The sequence below is a fragment of the Elephas maximus genome, chromosome 22 (assembly GCF_024166365.1).
Source record: "Elephas maximus indicus isolate mEleMax1 chromosome 22, mEleMax1 primary haplotype, whole genome shotgun sequence".
Classification (NCBI taxonomy): domain Eukaryota; kingdom Metazoa; phylum Chordata; class Mammalia; order Proboscidea; family Elephantidae; genus Elephas; species Elephas maximus.
In genome coordinates, this window is record NC_064840.1 from 17,143,640 (window position 1) to 17,164,094 (window position 20,455).

General features: G+C 45.7%; 1 protein-coding gene across 3 annotated transcripts; it reads left to right on the top strand.

Moving 5' to 3' along the window:
- Positions 1-3,658: 3,658 nt before the first annotated feature.
- Positions 3,659-19,723, top strand: PRKAB1 (protein kinase AMP-activated non-catalytic subunit beta 1). Of its 3 annotated transcripts, none has more exons than XM_049865453.1 (8): positions 3,659-3,802; positions 3,942-4,174; positions 10,000-10,163; positions 11,959-12,052; positions 12,317-12,431; positions 14,830-14,963; positions 17,766-17,834; positions 18,072-19,723. In XM_049865453.1, the coding sequence occupies exons 2-8, from the start codon at positions 4,016-4,018 to the stop codon at positions 18,147-18,149; spliced, it is 813 nt and encodes a 270-aa protein (XP_049721410.1). In that variant the 5' UTR covers positions 3,659-3,802; positions 3,942-4,015; the 3' UTR covers positions 18,150-19,723. The 3 variants fall into 3 exon arrangements, with proteins under 3 accessions (XP_049721410.1, XP_049721411.1, XP_049721409.1); XM_049865454.1 differs by having other exon boundaries at positions 3,973-4,174; XM_049865452.1 differs by having other exon boundaries at positions 3,684-3,802; positions 4,008-4,174; positions 18,072-19,720.
- Positions 19,724-20,455: the final 732 nt, after the last annotated feature.

Below are 20,455 nucleotides of genomic sequence, written 5' to 3' on the forward strand. Positions count from 1 at the left end.
CAGCCTGCTCTCTCCCTGTACTCTCTCTTTTCATGTCCATTTTGCCAGCTTCTAACCCCCTATACACTCTCATCTCCCCTCCAGGCAGGAGATGCCAACATAGTTTCAAGTGTCCACCTGATCCAAGAAGCTCACTCCTCACCAGCATCCCTCTCCAACCCATTGTCCAGTCCAACCCATGTCTGAAGAGTTGGCTTTGGAAATGGTTCCTGTTCTCGGCCAACAGAAGGTCTGGGGGCCATGACCACCGGGGTCCTTCTAGTCTCAGTCAGACCATTAAGTCTGGTCTTTTTATGAGAATTTGGGGTTTGCATCCCACTGCTTTCCTGCTCCATCAGGGGTTCTCTGCTGTGTTCCCTGTCAGGGCAGTCATCAGTTGTAGCCAGGTACCATCTAGTTCTTCTGGTCTCAGGATGATATAGTCTCTGGTTCATGTGGCCCTTTCTGTCTTTTGGGCTCATAATCGCCTTGTGTCCTTGGTGTTCTTCATTCTCCTTTGATCCAGGTGGGTTGAGACCAATTGATGCATCTTAGATGGCTGCTTGCTAGCGTTTAAGACCCCAGACGCCACTCTCCAAGGTGGGATTCAGAATATTTTCTTAATAGATTTTATTATGCCAATTGACTTAGATGTCCCCTGAAATCATGGTCCCCAAACCCCTGCCCCTGCTATACTGGCCTTTGAAGCATTCAGTTTATTCAGGAAACTTCTTTGCTTTTGATTTAGTCCAGCTGTGCTGACCTCCCCTGTATTGTGTGTTGTCCTTCCCTTCACTTACAATAGTTCTTATCTACCAACTAATTAGTGAATACCCCTCTCCTACCCTTCCACCCTCCCTCCTCTCGTAACCACAAAAGAATGTTTTCTTCTCAGTTCAAACTATTTCTCAAGTTCTTATAATAATGGTCTTATACAATATTTGTCCTTTTGCAACTGACTAATTACACTCAGCATAATGCCTTCCAGGTTCCTCCATGTTATGAAATGTTTCACAGATTCCTCACTGTTCTTTATTGTTGCATACTATTCCATTGTGTGAATATACCATAATTTATTTATCCATTCATCCATTGATGGGCACCTTGGTTGCTTCCATGTTTTTGCTATTGTAAACAGTGTTGCAATAAACATGGGTGTGCATATATCTGTTTGTGTAAAGGCTCTTATTTCTCTAGGATATATTCCTAGGAGTGGGATTGCTGGATCATATGGTAGTTCTATTTCTAGCTTTTTAAGGAAGTGGCAAATCAATTTCCAAAGTGGTTGTACCATTTGACATTCCCACCAGCAGTGTAGAAGTGTTCCAATCTCTCCACAGCCTCTCCAACATTTATTATTTTGTGTTTTTTGGATTAATGCCAGCCTTGTTGGAGTGAGGTGAAATTTCATTGTAGTTTTGATCTGCATTTCTCTAATGGCTAATGATGGTGAACATTTCCTCATGTATCTGTTAGCTACCTGAATGTCTTCTTTAGTGAAGTGTCTATTCATATCTTTTGCCCATTTTTTAATAGGGTTATTTGTCTTTCTGTAGTTGAGTTTTTGTAGTATCTTGTAGATTTTAGAGATCAGACACTGATCAGAAATGTCACAGCTAAAAACTTCTTCCCAGTCTGTAGGTAGTCTTTTTACTCTTTTGGTGAAGTCTTTGGATGAGCACAGGTGTTTGATTTTTAGGAGCTCCCAGTTATCTAATCTTTCTTCTGCATTCTTAATAATGTTTTGTATACTGTTTATGCCATGTATTAGGGCAGTCTCTTGTAATTATCTTGTAATGAATAACTCATCAAGCCATGCTATCTGCTGGTTATGTGCCAAAAGACACTTTGTAACAGCAATATATAAGCTGTAATGTGAAACTGCCTTTTGGGACTCCACAAAGACAGCCTGTGTTGCTGCTGGACTTCCTGTTGGTGTCACCTCCTAAATAAACTTTCTCTTTCTGACTTGGAGTACATTTCATTGGCTTGACTGCTCCAGGGCACGGACCTTAATCAGGTAACACCTATAAGGTAAGTGTTGCTTTTTAATTCCCCGTTTCACAAAAAAGGAGTGATGGTTACTAATTAGTAAAGCCAGATTTGAACCCAGGCAGTCTGACTTCAGAGCTCATGCTCTTAACCTCTGTGGTTCTTGTTTTTGGAACTCAGAATATCACAGACATCTCTCCATAGTTACCCACGTAATTCTACTTCTTTCTTTTCCAAAGTTACTTAGTATTCTCTAAAATGAATGTATTTAACTCATTTAGCCTTTCTCCTGTGGATAAGCTTTTAAGATTTTGAAGTTTTTCATCTCCTTATTTCATCAAATCTAAAATTCCATTGACTGTAAGATGCACCCAACTGCAGAGATGTTAAAATGTGAGAAAAAAAAAAAACTGCGCCTCAGAATAAATGTAATGTGGCATTTCAGATGATTTTGCAAATGAATTTATGCTTGCATATAATTGTCATACGTTTTCTGTAGTAGTTTCCTAGACATAAAATTGTGAGTCAAAACGAAGGTGTATTTTGTAATTTGGTATATACTGCTGAATTCCCCTCCAGGGAACCATATCTTAGTCATCTGCATCCTCATTTACTTAGCACAATGTCTGTCATTTTGGAGGTACTAAAGAAATGTCTGCTCAATGGATGATCAGGCCCAGCAAATGGAAAACATTTTGACGTAAGTGGTTGTTTAAAAAAAAAAAAAAAAAAAAAAAGACAGTGACTAACAGTAAAAAGATCACAGTCTTGTAAGTACCACATGTGTGCACACTTCCTGCTGACACACTGGTCACAGTAAAAGACAAAGACTAACAAATTAATGCATTTTATGCAGAATTTGCCCAAATCGATTTCAAGATATCTTGCAAATTTACACAAAGGTTGTGCACTCAATTTAATACAAACACACAAATAACTCCAGGTTTTGACAACTCCCAAGCCACCAGATGTGAGAACGTCCAGAGATCTGTGGTCTGTCATTTTTAAAACACCTGCAAGACTACCAGCGTCAGTACCACCTGGAGGATTTGTTAAAATACAGACCCGACTCCAAACTCGCGGAATTATAATTTCTGGGGACCATTTTTTTTTAGGGCCCAGGGAAGAGTCCTGGTAGCGCAATGGTTAAGCAGCTCTGCTGCTCACCTTAAGGTCCGCGGTTGGAGCCCACTAGCGGCTCCACAGGAGAAAAGACCTGGCGATTGGCTCCCGTAAAGATTAGTCTAGGAAACTGTATGGGACAGTTCTACTCTGTCTTATGGGGTCACTATGAGTCGAAATCGACTCTATGGCAAACAAAAAGGGCCCAAGGTATCTGCATATTAGAAAGCACTCTAGGTGATTCTAATGCACTCCAAAGCGTGTGAGCGATCATTAAAGGGCTCTGAGAAGAGTAGTTCTTTTAGAAGGGGGACGCTTTAGACAGTTTCATTTGACTGTAGAGTAGATGAGCAAGTGGACGTGGGAAAACACTTCTTTCTGATGGCATCACTCACCTCAGTGCGATCCGGACGGCTGATGCGCTGAGGCGCCCCCTGCCGGCCGTCAGCAGCCTCGTCCTGGGCTGGGTCCTGAGCGGCTGACTGCGACTGCGCGCTCAGGGCGCCGGCGACCGTGCTGTCCCGTACCGGAAGTGGAAGTGAGGTGAGGTTAGATTCCCACGTTCTGCAGCCCGCCACCATCCGTGCCCTCTGGACCGGGCGGACTCCCGGAGGGGCCGGAAGCGGAAGTCGCTAGAGGTGGGGCGTTGTTGGAAGTGTCATAGTTATCTTCGCGCTTGTTGGGTTCGCGCCGGCGTCTGTGCGAGCAGGTAAAGCGCGAGTGCCAGACCTCGCCAGGTCTGCTTCCCCGGCTCTTGGCGACTTCCGGCCCGGACCCTCGCCCGAGGGGTGTGGTACCCCGAGCCTCTGAACCCCTTCCCAAGGGTCCTTGTGACCCTCTCGTTCCAGGAGTCCCCTGTCCCCCTACCTTTCCCTGTAGTGAGGGCCCGCCCGGCTTCCCCGGTGTCCCCGCAGACCCCGCCATGGGCAACACGAGCAGCGAGCGCGCCGCGCTGGAGCGGCAGGGTGGCCATAAGACGCCCCGGAGGGACAGCTCTGGGGGCGCCAAGGACGGGGACAGGCCCAAGATCCTGATGGACAGCCCCGAGGACGCCGACCTCTTTCACTCCGAGGAAATCAAGGTGCGGGGGAAGGGGGGATCTGGTTCCCCTTGACTGTGGTGGAGAGGCGAGACCCTCTACGAGATGCTCCCGCCTCATCCTCTCTAAAACTCAGCATCAGAAGAAGGAGGGTGGTGCTTCACCTTATCACTTAAAAGTTATATGGTCCTGGAAGAGCCCTGTTAGCAGTCTAGGAACCTGTGTCTAATTACTGGTATCAGAAGGTCATCCCGCGGGAGAAGGAACTCACTTCCCTTAACTTCATTAAGGAGAAAATAGCTCTGGGACAGAGTTTCAAATTCTTAATTAAAGAGTTGAGATAGCAGTAATTGAGTCCCAGTCTTTGCTTTTCTCTTAGGTATAATTAATTTCACAGCTTTGAGAAATCTTCCTTCACCTTTCCGCGGCCTGACGCTTTTGTATAAGTTCGTTTCGCAGTTTATTGCACGTTTTGAAGCTACCACCAGAGCCCACAAGTAGGCTGAAAAGTATACTTAAACAACTGCAGTTGCCAGAGGTGTTTCATGCTGCCTGAAGCCTTTTGTTGTTGATTCTGCTTATTTAGAGGGGGCATAGAAAAGGAATTTGACTTCTGGAGGTCAGGAGGTGAGTGAAGTGGCAGTCTGACGCAGGCAGCCAGGGTTACTCACCTCCTCTCTCCTGTTGTGTAAATAAGACTTAATAGTTTAAAGAGGCCAGATCAGACATTTTTGCAGGTCATATTTGGACTCCTGTTGAAGTTCGCTTTAATTCTTCAAGAACTCTGACTCCTGCCTTAGCCGTGTTCCTGCTAACCTTCTAGTGTGGTCTGTGTTTCTAGCTGTAGAGCTCTGTCCAACGACACCTAGTGATTTCTGACTGCTGATATGTATGTGGTCTATCCTAAAAAACTATACCCGAAGAACTAATGCCTTAAAGGACAATGCAGCAAAGTAAGTTTGTTGTCGTTAGGTGCCATCCAGGCAGTTCAGACTCATAGCAACCGTGTGTACAACAGAATGAAACACTGCCTGGTCCTGCGCCATCCTCATGGTCATTGCTATGCCTGAGGCCATTGTTGCAGCCACTGTGTCAGCCCATCTCATTGAGGGTCTTTGTCTTTTTCAATGACCCTCTACTTTATCAAGCATGATGTCATTCTCCAGGGACTAGTCCCTCCTGATAACATATCCAAAGTACGTGACATGAAGTCTCGCCATCCTGGTTTCTAAGGAGCATTCTGGTTGTACTTCTTCCAAGACAGATTTGTTTGTTCTTCTGGCAGTCCATGGTATATTCTGTGTTCTTTGCCAACGCCATAATTCAATGGCATCAATTCTTCTTTGGTCTTCCTTATTCATTGTCTAGCTTTCACTTGCAAGTGAAGAGACCAGGGCTTGGGTCAGGGGTACCTTTGTCCTCAAAGTGATGTCTTTACTTGTTAACACTTGAAAGAGGTGTTTTGCAGCAGATTTGCCCAGTGCAGTACCTCATTTGCTTTCTTGACTGCTGCTTCCATGGGCATTGATTGTGGGTCCAAATAAAATGAAATCCTTGACAACTTCAATTTCTTCTCCGTTCGTCAAGATGTTGCATATTAGTCCAGTTGCGAGGATTTTTGTTTTCTTCATGTTGAGGTATAATTCATACTGAAGGCTGTAGTTTTTGATCTTCATCAGTAAGTGTTTTGAGTCCTCTTCACTTTCAGCAAGCCAAGGTTGTGTCATCTGCATATTGCATGTGGTTAATGAGTCTTCCTCTAATCCCGATGCCCCGTTCTTCATATAGTCCAGCTTCTCGGATTATTTGCTCAACATACAGATTGAATAAGTATGGTGAAAGGATACAGCCCCAATGCACACCTTTCCTGATTTTAAACCACACAGTATCCCCTTGCTCTTTTTGAATAACTGCCTTTTGGTCCATGTACAGGTTCCTCATGAGCACAATTAAGTGTTCTGGAATTCCATTCTTTGCAATGTTATCCATAATTTGTTATGATCCACCAGTCAAATGCCTTTGCATAGTCAATAAAACACGGCTAAACATCTTTCTGGTATTCTTTGCTTTTAGCAAAGATCCATCTGACATTAGCAATGATATTCCTTGTTCCATGTCCTCTTCTGAATCTGGCATGAATTTCTGGTAGTTCCCTGTCAATGTATTGCTACAACCATTTATGAATTACCTTAGCAAAATTTTACTTGTTGGTGACATTAATGATATTGTTTGATAATTTCCACATTCCATTGGATCATCTTTCTCTGAAATGGACGTAAATATGGATAACTTCCAGTTAGTTGGTGTCTTAGTCATCTTGTGCTGCTATAACAAATACTACAAGTGGATGGCTTTAACAAAGAGAAATTTATTCTCTCACAGTCTAGGAAGCTAGAAATCCAAATTCAGAGCATCAGCTCTGGGGAAGGCTTTCTGTTTTTGTCAAGTCTGGAGGAAGGTCCTTGTCCTCAATCTTCCCTTGGTCTAGGACTTCTCCATGCAGGAACTTCAGGTCAAAAGGACGTGCTCTGTTCCCAGGGCTGCTTTCTTGGTACGAGGTTCCCTGCTTCTCTCTCTTCGCTTCTCTTATATCTCAAAAGGGATTGGCTTAAGACACAGTCTAATCTTGTACATTTTATCAACATAAGTGCCTCTAATCCATCACATTAACATCATAGTGGTAGGATTTACAGCACATAGGAAAATCACATCAGATGACAGAATGGTGGATGATCACACAATACTGGGGATTGTAGCCTAGCCAAACTGATACGCATATTTTTGGGGGACACAATTCAATCCATGACATTTGGCTAGGTAGCTGTCTTCTAGATTTCTTGGCATAGATGAGTGAGCACTTCCAGCTTTGCATCCATTTGTTGAAACATCTCAGTTGGTATCCCACCAATCGTGGAGCCTTATTTTTTGCCAATGCCTTCAGTGCAGCTTGGACTTCCTCCTTCAGTGTCATCAGTTCTTGATCATATGCTACCTCCTGAAATGATTGAATGTTGACCAGTTCTTTTTGTTACAGTGACTTTCTGTTTTCCTTCCATCTTTTGATGCTTCTGCATCATTCGGCGTTCTGCCAGTAGAATCCTTCAGTGGTTGCAACTCAAGGCTTTAATTTTTTTCTTTACCTCTTTCAGCTTGAGAAATGACGAGCATGTTTTTCTATTTTGCTTTTCTAACTCCAGGTCTTTGCACACTTTATTATAATAGTTTACTTTGTCTTCTCGAGCCACCCTTGGAAGTCTTCTGTTTGGCTCCTTTACTTTATCATTTCTTCTGTTTGCTTTAGCTATTTTACATTCAGGAGCAAGTTTTCAGAGTCTCTTCAGACATCTGGCTTGGTATTTTCTTTCTTTCCTGTCTTTTGAATGACCCTTGCTTTCTTCATGTATGATGTCCTTGACGTCATCCTAGAACTCATCTATTCCTCGGGAGTTAGTGTTCAGCGTGTCAGATCTATTCTTGAGATGATCTTTAAATTCAGGTGGGATATACTCAAGGTTATACTTTAGCTCTCATGGACTTGTTTTAATTTTCTTCAGCTTCAACTTGAACTTGGATATGACCAGTTAATGATTGGTTCGGCAGTAGGCCACAACCTTGTTCTGACTGATGATATCAAGCTTCTCCATTGTCTCTTTCCACAGATATAGTCAACTTGAGTCCTTTGTGATCCGTCAGGTTAGGTCCATGTGTGTGCCAGGCTACCCAAAGCCACTGCCATTGAGTCAGTTCCGACCTATAGCAACCCTATAGGACAGAGTAGAATTGCCTCATAGGGTTTCCAAGGCTATAAATCTTTATGGAAGCAGACTGCCACATTTTTCTTCTGCAGAGAGGCTGGTGGGTTTGAACCACCGACCTTCAGGGTTGCAGCTGGTTGCTTTAAACACTGTGACACCAGGGCTCCCTCAAGTTGCCGTTTATGTTGCTGAAAAAAGGTATATCCAATAATGCATTGTTGGTCTTGCAAAATTCTATTATGCGATCTCCGGTATAGTTTCTGTCACCAAGACCATATTTTCTAACTATTGATCCTTCTTTGTTTCCAACTTTCTCATTCCAATTGCCAGTAATTATCAGTGCATCTCGATTACAGTTTGATCAATTTCAGACTGCAGACATTGGTATAAATCTTCGATTTCTTCACCTTTGGCATTAATGATTGGTAAATCTGAGTAATAGTCATATTAACTGACCTTCCTTACAGGTGTGTGGATATTATCCTATCACTGACAGAGTTGTACTTTAGGATGGATCTTGAAATGTTCTTTTTCATGATGAGTGTGACACCATTCCTCTTCAATTGTCATTCCCAGCATAGTAGACTATATGATTGTCTGATTCAAAAGGGCCAGTGTCGGTCCATTTCAGCGCATAATACCTAGGATATTGATTTTCAAGCGTTACATTTCATTTTTGGCAACTTATAATTCATATTTCATACATTCCATGTGGAATGTGGAAAGTAGGTTAGGGGGATAAAAGTGCCCCATCCCTTTTACCCCCCAAAATATCCCCTTTGGAATCCAGTTGCATGTTAATCATCATGGTTCATTAGGCTAATTACTGAGTTACTCGTTTCATCTGTACGCAACTTTTTCTTCAGTGTTGGGCTGGGCGATCATGCCATTACCTCATATCCTCACTTGGATCTTAGCTTTGAGTCAACTATAAAGAACCTCATTTGACTTGGCCCTGCCTCCGTCCGGTACTCCGAGCTTGCTTTCTGAATTTGTTGCCTACCTGAAAAGTGATGTGCCAGGTGAACTCTAAAATTGTGTTTCTCCAGTAACTTGACATCCCTTCCCCCAGAAATAACTTTGGCCCCAAGAACACTTTTTTAAGATACCATAAAAATCAAACTGCTTCCTTTAAGAAGGATTTGTTGTTCTGTTACTGTTCCCACAACTCCTTCAAGAAATGTTCAGCATACAGACGATCTGTGGAAAATGATTTCAGGTCGAATCCATCCTCATTTCATCAGGAGTTACTGCAATCATGTAGCAGACACACAGAGCTGAATTCCCCCCAAAAGTCATGGAGTATTTTAACTACACCAGGTCACTCGGTGTAAAGTGATTCCAGTCTGTTACTCTTTAGTCTGTAAATTTCGTTAGAACTTGAAGAATGCAGGCATCGTTTAGATAAGCTCAGGGCAATATTTGAAGGGCTAGAAGCCTTGTCAACTCCCATATTGGCCTCTCCCAGCCTGGAATTCCTGCTCTTTTGGCTTCTGACTAAGAAAAATGGAAAATAATCCTTAACCGCATCTATTTCACCCAGAGTTGGATGTGTTTCTTTCTCTCATTCCAGGATGCCTCAGTTACAAGGCACGTACCACATTGTAAGTTATTATTTACCGTAGCTGTGAGGGGTCAAGTCAGTCTTTGTCTATTCACTTTTACTTCCCAATACCTGAAGCACTCAGTGAATGTTTTTTGGGTTTTTTTTTCCGCTCCCCCCCGAATTCCTGCCAATTTTCAAGTTGTTAGATCTGGAATTATCTGTAATAAATGTTCACGTACTTCAAATATTGCTTTATTAAGAGAGAAATACAGGGTTTATTAAGCTCATCTTGGATTGATGGCAGCATTCTTCCAGTTACTGTGTGGAGCAGTTTACACGGACGACCTCACTAACTCTTCACAGTCACCTTACGAAATAATTGTTTTTATGATCTCCATTTTGTAGGTGAGGAAACTGAAGGACAGCTAGTAAGTTACAGGGCCTGAATGTGAATCTAGGTGTTAACAGCTGTCTCTGTAAAATGAACTTTCATTATTTATAATAATTGCCTGTTTCAGGGAGCTCACGATTGCTGCCTGTCCCTGAGTAAACTGCTCTGCTTCTAGGCTCCAGAGAAGGAGGAATTCCTGGCCTGGCAGCATGATCTGGAAGTCAACGATAAAGCTCCTGCCCAGGCTCGGCCAACTGTATTTCGGTGGACAGGGGGCGGAAAGGAAGTTTATTTGTCTGGGTCCTTCAACAACTGGAGTAAACTTCCCCTCACAAGAAGGTAATAGCCCTGGGAGTGTCTGCGACTTTGTGTTAACCCACGGGTCCTCTTCTTTCTGAAACGTCTCTGCAGGTGAATAGAAAAGGGTGTTTTTACAAATGGACGCTGAACAGAAGAATAATCCTGGTGAGTAATTCACAGGGTTCCAGCCTCAGGCTCCAGCGGTGTGTCTGGGTTTAAGGGCACCCCTTTCTTAGAAGAAGACTTCTCTTCTGTTTCGGGTGTTCTGTTTCACAGACATCTTTCACTTCGGATATTCACCTATGTATTTGTTCAGGCAGGACTTCTTCAGAAAGAGAGAAATCTCTTCCTAGTGCAGTGGAGGGAGCCCTGGGCTTGTGGTCTCAGAGAGCTGGACTGAAGTTCATATTGGTTATCTTAGTTCTCTAGTGCTGCTATAACAAATACCACAGGCAGATGGCTTTTGAAAAACAAAAATCTATTCTTTCACAGTCAAGGAGGCTAGAAGTCCAAATTCAGGGCATCAGCTCCCAGGGAAGGCTCTCTCTTTCTGTCAGTTCTGGGGGAAAATCCTTGTCATCAATCTTCCCCTGGTCTAGGAGCTTCTCAGTGCAGGGACCCTGGCTCCAAAGGACGCTTTCTGCTCCTGGTGCTTCTTTCTTGGTGGTAAGAGGTCCCTGTCTCTCTGCTTGCTTCCCTTTCCTTTTGTCTCTTGTAAGATAAAAGGTCCAGCAGGCCACACCACAGGGAAACTTCCCTTACATGGATCAGGGCTGTGACCCAAGTAAGGGTGTTGCACCACACCCTAATCCTTTTTAACATAACCGAATCTTGCCTCATTAACCACAGGCAGAGATTAGGATTTACAACACATAGGAAAATCACATCAGATCACAGAATGGAGGAAAACCGCATAATACTGGGAATCATGGCCTAGCCAAGTTGACACATATTTGGGGGGGACACTGTTCAGTCCATGACAGTCATGCTGACCTGTACAAGGCACTTAACATCAGAGCCTTAGTTTTTGTATCTGCAAGAAGGGAATATTGAACCAGGTGATCTCTAAGGTTCCTTCTAAATTTGACTCTCTGTGTCTTCCTTTTGTTTGAAAGATTATGCAGGCATCTTTAGCAAGGATGCAGTAAAAGACTTTATCAGGCCCTAGCATAGACTTCTGCCTCAAATTGTCAATGAAGAAGCACCTTCATAACGGGGTACTGTTGATGAAGGGAGAAATCATGTCCTGCCCGCCAGGTCTGACTATTGTCACTGCAGCCTGCTTTTCAGGTGGAAATGTTGGAGACAGAAAGGGCATGGTTCCAAGTCAGTTAAAGTCAGAGGAACAAAGCAACTATGAAAGAGGTTTCCTGGAATCTTTTTTAGTAGCCGTGCAAGTTTCTTGGTGTATTCTGTTAAATTAGATCCTCTGTCTTGCCCGAGGCAAACTGACGGAGTGAAACTGGCCAGGTTTGTTTACCTTGTATTATCATTCTTGGCTTCCAGTGCTGCTGGTGGCGTTTTGCCTGCAAGCTTATGAAGGAAATATGCCTGCTCGTTGACCTTGTGGCATTAGTAATGGGGAGTCCTGGCATTTGAGCAAAGTGTACTTTCAGGAAAACCGCGCATTGCTAATTCCTTTGAGCTTTTCTAGATTTTGGATCATTATGTTAAATTTTCTGAAATTGGGTAACAGCGTCTGTTCTGCTGCCGCTGAACTCCTGGTTTTACGCGGAGACGATGTTTTGTTTTCTCCATCTCTGGTTTTGCAAGTAAGCTAAGAGGGAACTCCCCCGCCCCCAGCTGAAGTCCTCTGCTTCCTTTTTCCGTGCAGCCACAACAACTTTGTAGCCATCTTGGATCTACCTGAAGGGGAGCATCAGTACAAGTTCCTTGTGGACGGCCAGTGGACACATGACCCTTCTGAGGTACTGTCCCTCTAGCCCTGTGTCCTCAGAGTGCCTGCACAAGCCACCTTTCCTTCTAGACTGGTGCCAGGTCCCTTTACCCTTCTAGTAGAAGTCCCTGTGTGTGGCTGAGCTAGGTAGCAGTCCTCATTGTGAGACCACTTGACCAAGATGAGCAGGGTGGCTAGCCAAGAGATGATATGTTTCTGCCAGGAGCTCCAGTCCTCTGCAGAATAACTCAAACACCTTCCACGTTATGATTTCTGCCTGTCTGTCTCTTCCCAGCCAATAGTAACCAGCCAGCTTGGCACAGTTAACAACATCATTCAAGTGAAGAAAACTGACTTTGAAGTATTTGATGCTTTAATGGTGGATTCCCAAAAGTGCTCCGATGTGTCTGGTATGAACCCAGTTATTTTATCCCACGTGTGCGCAGGTGGGGGCTGTACAGTCTAGAAATACTTGTTTTTCTTGCCTCTCTCTCGAGCTAAAGCCTCCCAGTCAGGTGGACGTTTGTAGCTCCCTGAAGAGCCAGAAAACAAATTCCTACCTCTGTCAGGTCTAGTTGTTAGATCTTAGCCCCAAGGGAGCTCTAAGTCATTTTCCTGGTCTTCTCTGCTACTCAGTAGGTCTGCTTGGCCACAAAAAACAGACAATGAGAACAGAAGCAGAGCGTGCCCTTGTACTGTGAGGCCTGGGGAATCCTGTTGGGTCAGAGAGAATGAGCCAGCCCTGGTGAAGCCTGTCAGCTCACATTCTCCTCAGAGTACTGGGAGTACTTCAGCCTGGCAGGTGATAACGGACACACCAGGACACCCCAGTGACCTTGGCCATTGTTGTGTGCTACATTAGCACCGTATCAGAATCCCGTCAGGGGAGAAAGAGGTATGCCACAGGAAGCAGCCTGCACGGCACAGCTCTCCTTTATGGGAACCTGCCCAGTACCGACTAGTCGGCCTAAAACTTTCCCACCTTCCAAGAGCCTTTTCATCACCAAGGTTTCAGTACATTGCTTTTCATCCAAACCCCACAGGAAGAAACTACCTGGAAACAGATAATACATAGACTTCAGACGGAGATATGTGTGGTAATCAAAAGTGTCCACACTGGCTACACATCCCCTTCTTACAGGGATTCAAACAATTCCTGGAACCTGGTGGGAGGCAGTGAAAAGGTTCCCCAAGGAGTCTTTCTGGTGCTCTAAGAAAATGGATTCATTTCCATTTACAGGATGATTGCTCATTGTCACCTGGCTGGGCCTATAGGCCAGGCCACCAAGGCCCCCTGTTCTTGTCAGTGTAGAAATCGCAGTGGTAAATGGACCACGGTGGGCTCTTTGTAGCCGACAAGTCAGGTTGTTGAGTAGAATTGAAATCCAATAATAGTGTTTTTTTTTTTTTTTCCCTTCTGTTTGGCTTTTCTTTTAGGTGCCTTTTTAGGTAGCTAATCTTTGGGAGAGATCATTGATTTCTTTTTTAGATAGGTGGGAATCAGGGGATGGGAAGAACACCCAAATCTCTCCCTCCTTGCTAATAAACATAGTTTTGGGCCATACGCCAAAGCTTTTAGTCGAGTTTCCACAGCCTAGGTCACCTGGGGAAAGAAAACTGGTCCCTCGCTGCCAATAAACTAACCTCAAGCTCTCTACAAACTTCTTGTGTTTTAGGCACTCACTTTTTAAAATTTTGTTGGTATTTACTCCCGATGGCTCAGTTTTCTGCACTTAATGCTTTTCTCAGTTTTCTGCTGAGATGTGGTTGGGCTGTGTGAAGGGGGCTGGGCTCTGGAAAATGACATGGAGGATACTGGCAGAGCCCGGCACATCACACTTCCTGGGGACCAGCCCAGGGGTCAGTCACCCAAAACTCATCCCAGATGCTCTTTGGATAACGGCTTAGTCTCTTCCAGCTGCCTACATGTCACCAAGTAAGCTTCCTCTGACTTGATGAAACTGAGCAGTTTTAGAAGCTCTAAAGAGCCGTGGTGGCGCAGTGGTTAAGTACTTGGTGGCTAACCAAGAGGTTGGCGGTTTAAACCCACCAGCTGCTCTGTAGGGGAAAGATACAGCAGTCTGCTTCCATAAAGATTACAGCCATGGAAACCCTATGAAGCAGTTCTGTTCTGTCCTATAGCGCCATGAGTCAGACTTGACTCAGTGGCAACAGGTTTGGTTTGGTTTGCTTTAATGTATCTGTATAATTGAGATAGTCAAGCAGGAGTCCAGAGGAACCTGGGTGCAGTGGAGTCAAAGAGCCTTTAGAAACGGGCTTGTAATTTTTTGTTTTAAAATGTGCCAGTGCCTCGTCTAACCTGTTTTCTCCACAGCCCCTGTGTAAACAGGCAGCTTTATCTTGTTCTACCCTGGCTGGTGGTGCTCATAACTTGGGCTCACTCACTTAATCCTCACTTGAAGCCTGGAGCTTCTTTCTGGTGTTTGCCAGGCCCGCCTGAAGCAAGAAGGATTCTTCTGCAGCGGACTGTGAGGTTAGGTGACTGTGAACAGCCTCCTTGGTAGTCTGGCCCAGACACACTGGCTCTGCCTGAATTCCTGTCGCCCCCACGGCCTCCCAGTCTCTTACTGAGTTTTATGCCCATTACTCAGATTCCAGAACGGTTTTCTCATTGCTTCTTCTCTTCACGTTTGGAACCTGTATATCCTTTAAGAAAATGTAAATCTGTCTTGAGGGAACAAGAGACAAGAAAACTAGACGACAAAACCGTTACGTGAAACAAGCCTGCTCCTAGAACTCCCCATTTTCCAAGTAAACGTCCTGTCACCCGTTGTCCTCTCCCACCAGAGCTGTCCAGTTCACCGCCAGGACCCTACCACCAGGAGCCCTACATCTGCAAACCCGAAGAGCGGTTTAAAGCGCCCCCCATCCTCCCGCCACATCTGCTCCAGGTCATCCTGAACAAGGACACAGGGATTTCGGTGAGTCACAGGCTTCCACCTGGACCGGACTCCCCTGTCTGTCCCCTTTTGCAGAGCAGCTGGTGAGAAAGCTCAGTGTCACCCACTGGTGTTGAGTGCTGGGGCCCACTTCTAACATGGCAGCCGACCGCAGCAAGATGCTCCCTGAGTCTGGGTGCTGCATCTAGCTTCTCACAGCCTCTCTGACTTTTTTTTTTAAAGTTTCCCGTTCAAAAATATATCCACAGATTGTTCTGTGACCCCTCATTGTTTCAACACTCTTCCATTCCCTTTCCACCTGGGTTCCCCGTGTCCATGCATCTAGTTTTCCAGTCCCTTCCTGCCTTCTTGTCTTTGTTTTTGGGCAGGTGTTGCCCATTTGGTTCCAAATACTTGATTGAACTAAGAGCCTTTCTGATTTTCCTTCCTAGCATTTCACTCCTGCCTCCAAATGAGCCCCATCTGATTTAGATTTCATGGTAAAATTTTAAACCACCCCTTCTTAGTAGGCTATGTAGTGAATCACTTCCCCTGCCACCCTGCCCTCCATTTTAGAGTCCAGTTGTAGTCACCAGACTATTTTCAGTAACATCAGTGCTCCTGGATCAAAATCTGAGGTCCCTGGGAAACACACATTTCCTCTGGGAAATTGGTATTACATGCAAAAAGAAGTGCATGTGTCCTCCTCGTTCCTCAGGAGAAGCAAGTGACTCTGTTATGGTTGGACCTTCACTCCATTTAACCTGGATTGTCAGGTCTGCGTAGTTCTGGAATGTACAGTGTAGCCATCATTCTTGGGATCCCAAACCCTCTTCAGCTTTGTCCAGGCCACCGCCTGAGAGGCACATGTTCATAAGGCAATAAAGCAGTCGTGCTGCTGCCAGGACCCATGGAGGAGAAGTAGAGGCTGTGGGTGCTGAGAGGAGGAGCTGTTATAAGTGAGTGCACAGCCACCCGACGGTGGCCATGGCTAGGCTGCCGGGGCAGAGTCTCAGTGTCACCCCATCCCAATGGGACTTGCCTTTCTCGGAGCACAAGGCGAGTGCCTCAGGCACACACCTGACAGGTGCTCCATCCTTCAGGTTTAGGCTGAGAAGAGGCTAATGGTAGGAACCAGGCCACCTCACAGCCCTCTGGGCTGACTGCTTCCAGCTCTAAGGTGGCAGCCTCTCAAACAGGCAACGGGTAGCGAACTGGAAGGACGTCTGTTTTATATATCCTAGAAGCACTTTGGTAAGGCTGTTTCTCTTAACTCTGATTTTACAAGGCTTGTAGGTTGGATTTTTTAGATGTCCTTCTGAGCTGCTAAGTTGTCGTTTCCCACTGGAAAAGGGAGGCATCGTTGGCTGGCGTCTCTGATGGAGGACTGCTTCTGGGAATAGACCAGACAAGACTGACCAGAGGGGCTGGCGCACGGACTAGGAAAGTGTCCAGGCCCCTCTGCCCAAGGCAGCACCGAACTCTAATACGAACTTCAGTTATAACCCTACCAGGCTAGCATTTATTGTGCCCTGAACTGTTCTAAGTGCTTTTCCTGTATTCTTATAAGGAGCCCTAGTGGTTAAAGTGGTCGATTGCTAACTGAAAGGTCAGCAGTTTGAAACCATCAGCAGCTTTGGGGGAGAAAGATGTGGCAGTCTGCTTTCATAGAAATTTATAGCCTTGGGAACCCTCTGGGGTCACTGAGTTGGAATCGCCTCAATGGCAGTGGGTTTGGTTTTGTGTGGTTTGGAACTCTTCTAAGTGTTTTTCATGTATCCTCATTTAATCTGCACAGTAATCCTATAAGGTAGGGTGGGATGGGAAGAGTGAGGCACAGAGAAGTTAAGGAACAATCCAAGGTCACAGTAAGTGGCAGAGCTGGTATTCAGATCAGGCTAGATTAGTGGGAGACTTGTACTCTTATCGGGTACAGTGCACAGCCTCCTTGTAGACGCTCTCGAGGTATCTGTTGAGAGATCTAGTGGTCCAGCCTCCCCTTAGGATCCTAGAGTGAGGTCAGGCACTGTGCTCAGCATCGCCCAGTTCCTGGCAGCAGAGCCAGAACTAGGATCTGACTTCGTGGCTATCCATGTCTTCATTGCCCCCACCTTTCCTTTTGAGAAAACTGCCGTGTGCGACTCAGGTTTCTTCATGTGGGATTACAAGCCACATTGTCCGTAGGGCGGTCTTCCCAAACCCAAACTCGGAATCACTGCGGGGCTCGTAAAGTAAGATGCAGCTTCCTAGGCTGCCCCAACCCCAGACCTCCTAGACCAGAGGCCCCAAGATTGTAATGCCCAGCTGTGTTAAGGAGGACGGCTCCAGCCTCTTCATTTAGACACATCTCCTGGCTCCTGGTAACACCTCCTTAGCAAAGGGTGGACCTGGAACTTCTGGTTTTACACCATCTGTTTGGGTCCGTGAGAGGCCCACAGGGGTAACTGAGATCTTGAGGTGCAGCAGAGCCGGCGCTGCAGAGTCTCATGCTGGTGTCTAGTGACTGGGAAGAGATTATACCTTTCCTGTTTCTTTAAAAGTGCTTTCAGTGACAACTCATCTTCCTTCCTCCCCTTCCTTCTGTAAGAAGACAGAGCCACAGCCCAGACTTGAGAAGCCAAAGCCAAAGCCTGACCAGGGACACACTCAGATGTGTCCAGCAGACTTGCAGAAGGGTCCCCTTAGGTTGGAGGGCACAACCCCTGCAACCTCGCCTGTCCTCTTGGACAAGCCCTTTCGCGAGTCTGGCTTAGGAGGGAGGTAGGCTTGGGGCTGTGAAGTAAGGGGAGGAGTGTCTTGATTTCCAAACCCTAAATGCTCACGTCTGCCTTTGTACCCCCACAGTGCGATCCAGCCTTGCTCCCTGAGCCCAATCACGTCATGTTGAACCACCTCTATGCTCTTTCTATCAAGGTAATGAAATGTTGTTAGAGCTATGTTTCTCAAAGTATGGTGTGAGGACCCCGGCATCAAATTGTCTGGGGCAGCTTCCAGAACCTGACACAGACCCGCAGGCTCAGGCTCTGAAGGTGGGCCTAAGAATTGCTGTTTTCATGAAACACCTTTGATGACTCTCCTGCACTGTAGTTTGAGACTGTTTACTTGGTTCAGCCAGCTGCTGCCTTTGATCATTTCCACCCTCTTCCTTAGGATGGAGTGATGGTGCTCAGCGCGACCCACCGGTACAAGAAAAAGTACGTCACCACCTTGCTTTACAAGCCCATATGAAGAGCTGGGAGCAGACGATGGGCCACAGGCAACAAGGCACCACCAGGCTCCACGCGTGCATGCTTTACACTAGAGGGAACAGACTGTCAGTTTCTCATTTCACATTCTTTATAAGACATTTCATACTGGCCCTAGTCCTACTTGAAGGTTTATTTCAGGCTCCAGAAGAGCCTTGGTCTGCAGCAGTCCTGTTTTCACCCAGAGGCTGTGAACCTCATCAAGGTCAAGACAGGTATCAAGGAGACCAGGAGCTGTGCAGCCACCACACTGCACTGCGTGAGGGCAAGTGTAATTCTAAATAACGTCCTCTGAACTGGTTGTGGAGCTGTTTCTTAAACCAGAAATGAATGGTAGTAAAAATGGGAGCAGGGGACCAAGGCCATACAAAATTCCTAACTGTGCACGTGTCTTCAGGGCCACTGACTTGTCCCTGTTGCCGCCTGGCTGCGGGGATAACAGTAAGTACAGTGTTGGTCTTGTCTCTCCTTTGAAATCAAAGCAATAGATCTCTTCCATTCTTTGTCCCATGGAGGTGACATTTCTATAGAAATAAGAACCTGTCTGATTTCCAGATGAAGCTTTACAATTGTTTCTTACACTTATGTACACTGAGTACTTTTTTTAAACCAGAGGTCGTTGACCGTACGGCTTCAAGGCGATTTTTCAGTCACCACGGCTAGAACGTAGATAGTGTAAAACATGTTCAGCAATAACTTGTTCTCAGAACAGATTTCTAAAACCGCTGGCTGATTTCTCTAGTAAGCCAAATGATCCTGAGGGCCGACCACTGTTGGCTGGAAGGTTGTCCAGCTTTTTATTCGAGTCATAGAGGTGACAGTATTATTATGAAAATCTGGGAGAAGCACCCCACCCTAATCTGAATTACAGCCTAGGTCACCTTGTTCAAGACCTCTGCCCCTAGTCATCAAACAAGGTCGCAGCATTTGTGTTGTTTGTGCTGAAAAGAATTCAAAACTTGACGGCAGCCACCTCGATTCACATCAAGAAGACATCCTTTGGACTGAAGCGGAGGACTGGGTTTCTCTTCCCTCAGCTGGGTTTCCAGGGAGCTGCCAGCAGATATGCTTCCTGGTGCCTAGTTGGCAGAGGTTACCATTATGCCCTGTGCCCTTGCTGGGAGGTGGGAGGAACGAGGTCCTTGGTTTCCAGTATCTCTTTGGTAAACCTGAGTTTGAAGTCCCCTTTTTTGTTATTTTTTTCAAAACACCAAATGATTGTCACCTTGTCATACAGGTTTCAATAAAGCTTTTTAAAGATAACTGGGAATGTGCTTGGAGGACCATGGTATCCAGTTGTTTGGAGACTTGCCCTTTCCCAGAGGTTCACTGGGTGCAGTGCTTTTCCACACCTCATCATGGTACCATTTGTGTGGCCCAGGGTTGGGGTGAATGGATAAGGCTGCTGCAGCTGCCCCAGGGGCTGAGGGCCATTCCCAGGGCCCATCCAGTCACCATACAGTTTGGAAACCTGTTAAGGGGCCTCAAAGCCTAGCCCCTCTGAGCAACTCAGTCACCAGGAGAAGCTGAGGAGAGCTGATCCCGAAGGTTCTGGGCTTGGGCGGGCTTTTCTGCCCAGGTGAGAGGCTTTGCTTCCTCTTGCTTTTAACTGCTTGTAAACCCCCGGACTTAGCTGGTTCCAAAGCTGTATTATCATCAGCTAGAACAGTACCCAGTGCCCCTGATAACACACAGATGGAAGGTTACGGGTGTCCCTTTAAGCCTTTTCTTCCCAGGCACTATGAAACATTTAAAATGCAGCAGAAAAGAGGACCTCTGAGGGATCTGGTCCACTGGAGGTGGAGAGTGGCCTGGAAAGCGTTCAAGATGGGTATGTACCTGTCTCACCCTGAAGCCCTGAGTGAGGGGAAGCCCTGGACTTCAGAGTTAAGAGGAACTCTTATTCTTGTTGGCTGCTGTCAGGCCAGCCCCCAACATAGGGTAACCCCTTGTACAACAGAACAAAATGCTGCTTGGTCCTGTGCCATCCCTGTGCCCAGCTGCAGATCAGATTGCTGTGATCCATAGAGTTTCATTGGCTAAGGGATTGCTTAAGTAGATGAAGGAAACAGACACAAATCCTATTTCCAAAACTCAATTAAGTGTTTTTTAAATATAATATAAAATATATAGTTAAGCTTAAAAGTATAAAAAGGACATATCCAAGTGCCAGAAGCAAAGAAGCCTACTGGCGAGCTGTGAACACAGGGCGGCCGTGGGACCAGGACATAGGCCTGGGCAAGAGGCTCCCAGCATGAATTAGGCCAGTGCCGTGCTGCCTGCTCTGTA

Coding starts and splice junctions, on each gene's coding strand:
- PRKAB1 (XM_049865453.1), top strand. CDS start 4,016: ATGGGCAACACGAGCAGCGAGCGCGCCGCGCTGGAGCGGCAGGGTGGC. Junction 4,175..9,999: donor TTCACTCCGAGGAAATCAAG/GTGCGGGGGAAG, acceptor CTCTGCTTCTAG/GCTCCAGAGAAGGAGGAATT. Junction 10,164..11,958: donor AAACTTCCCCTCACAAGAAG/GTAATAGCCCTG, acceptor TTTTCCGTGCAG/CCACAACAACTTTGTAGCCA.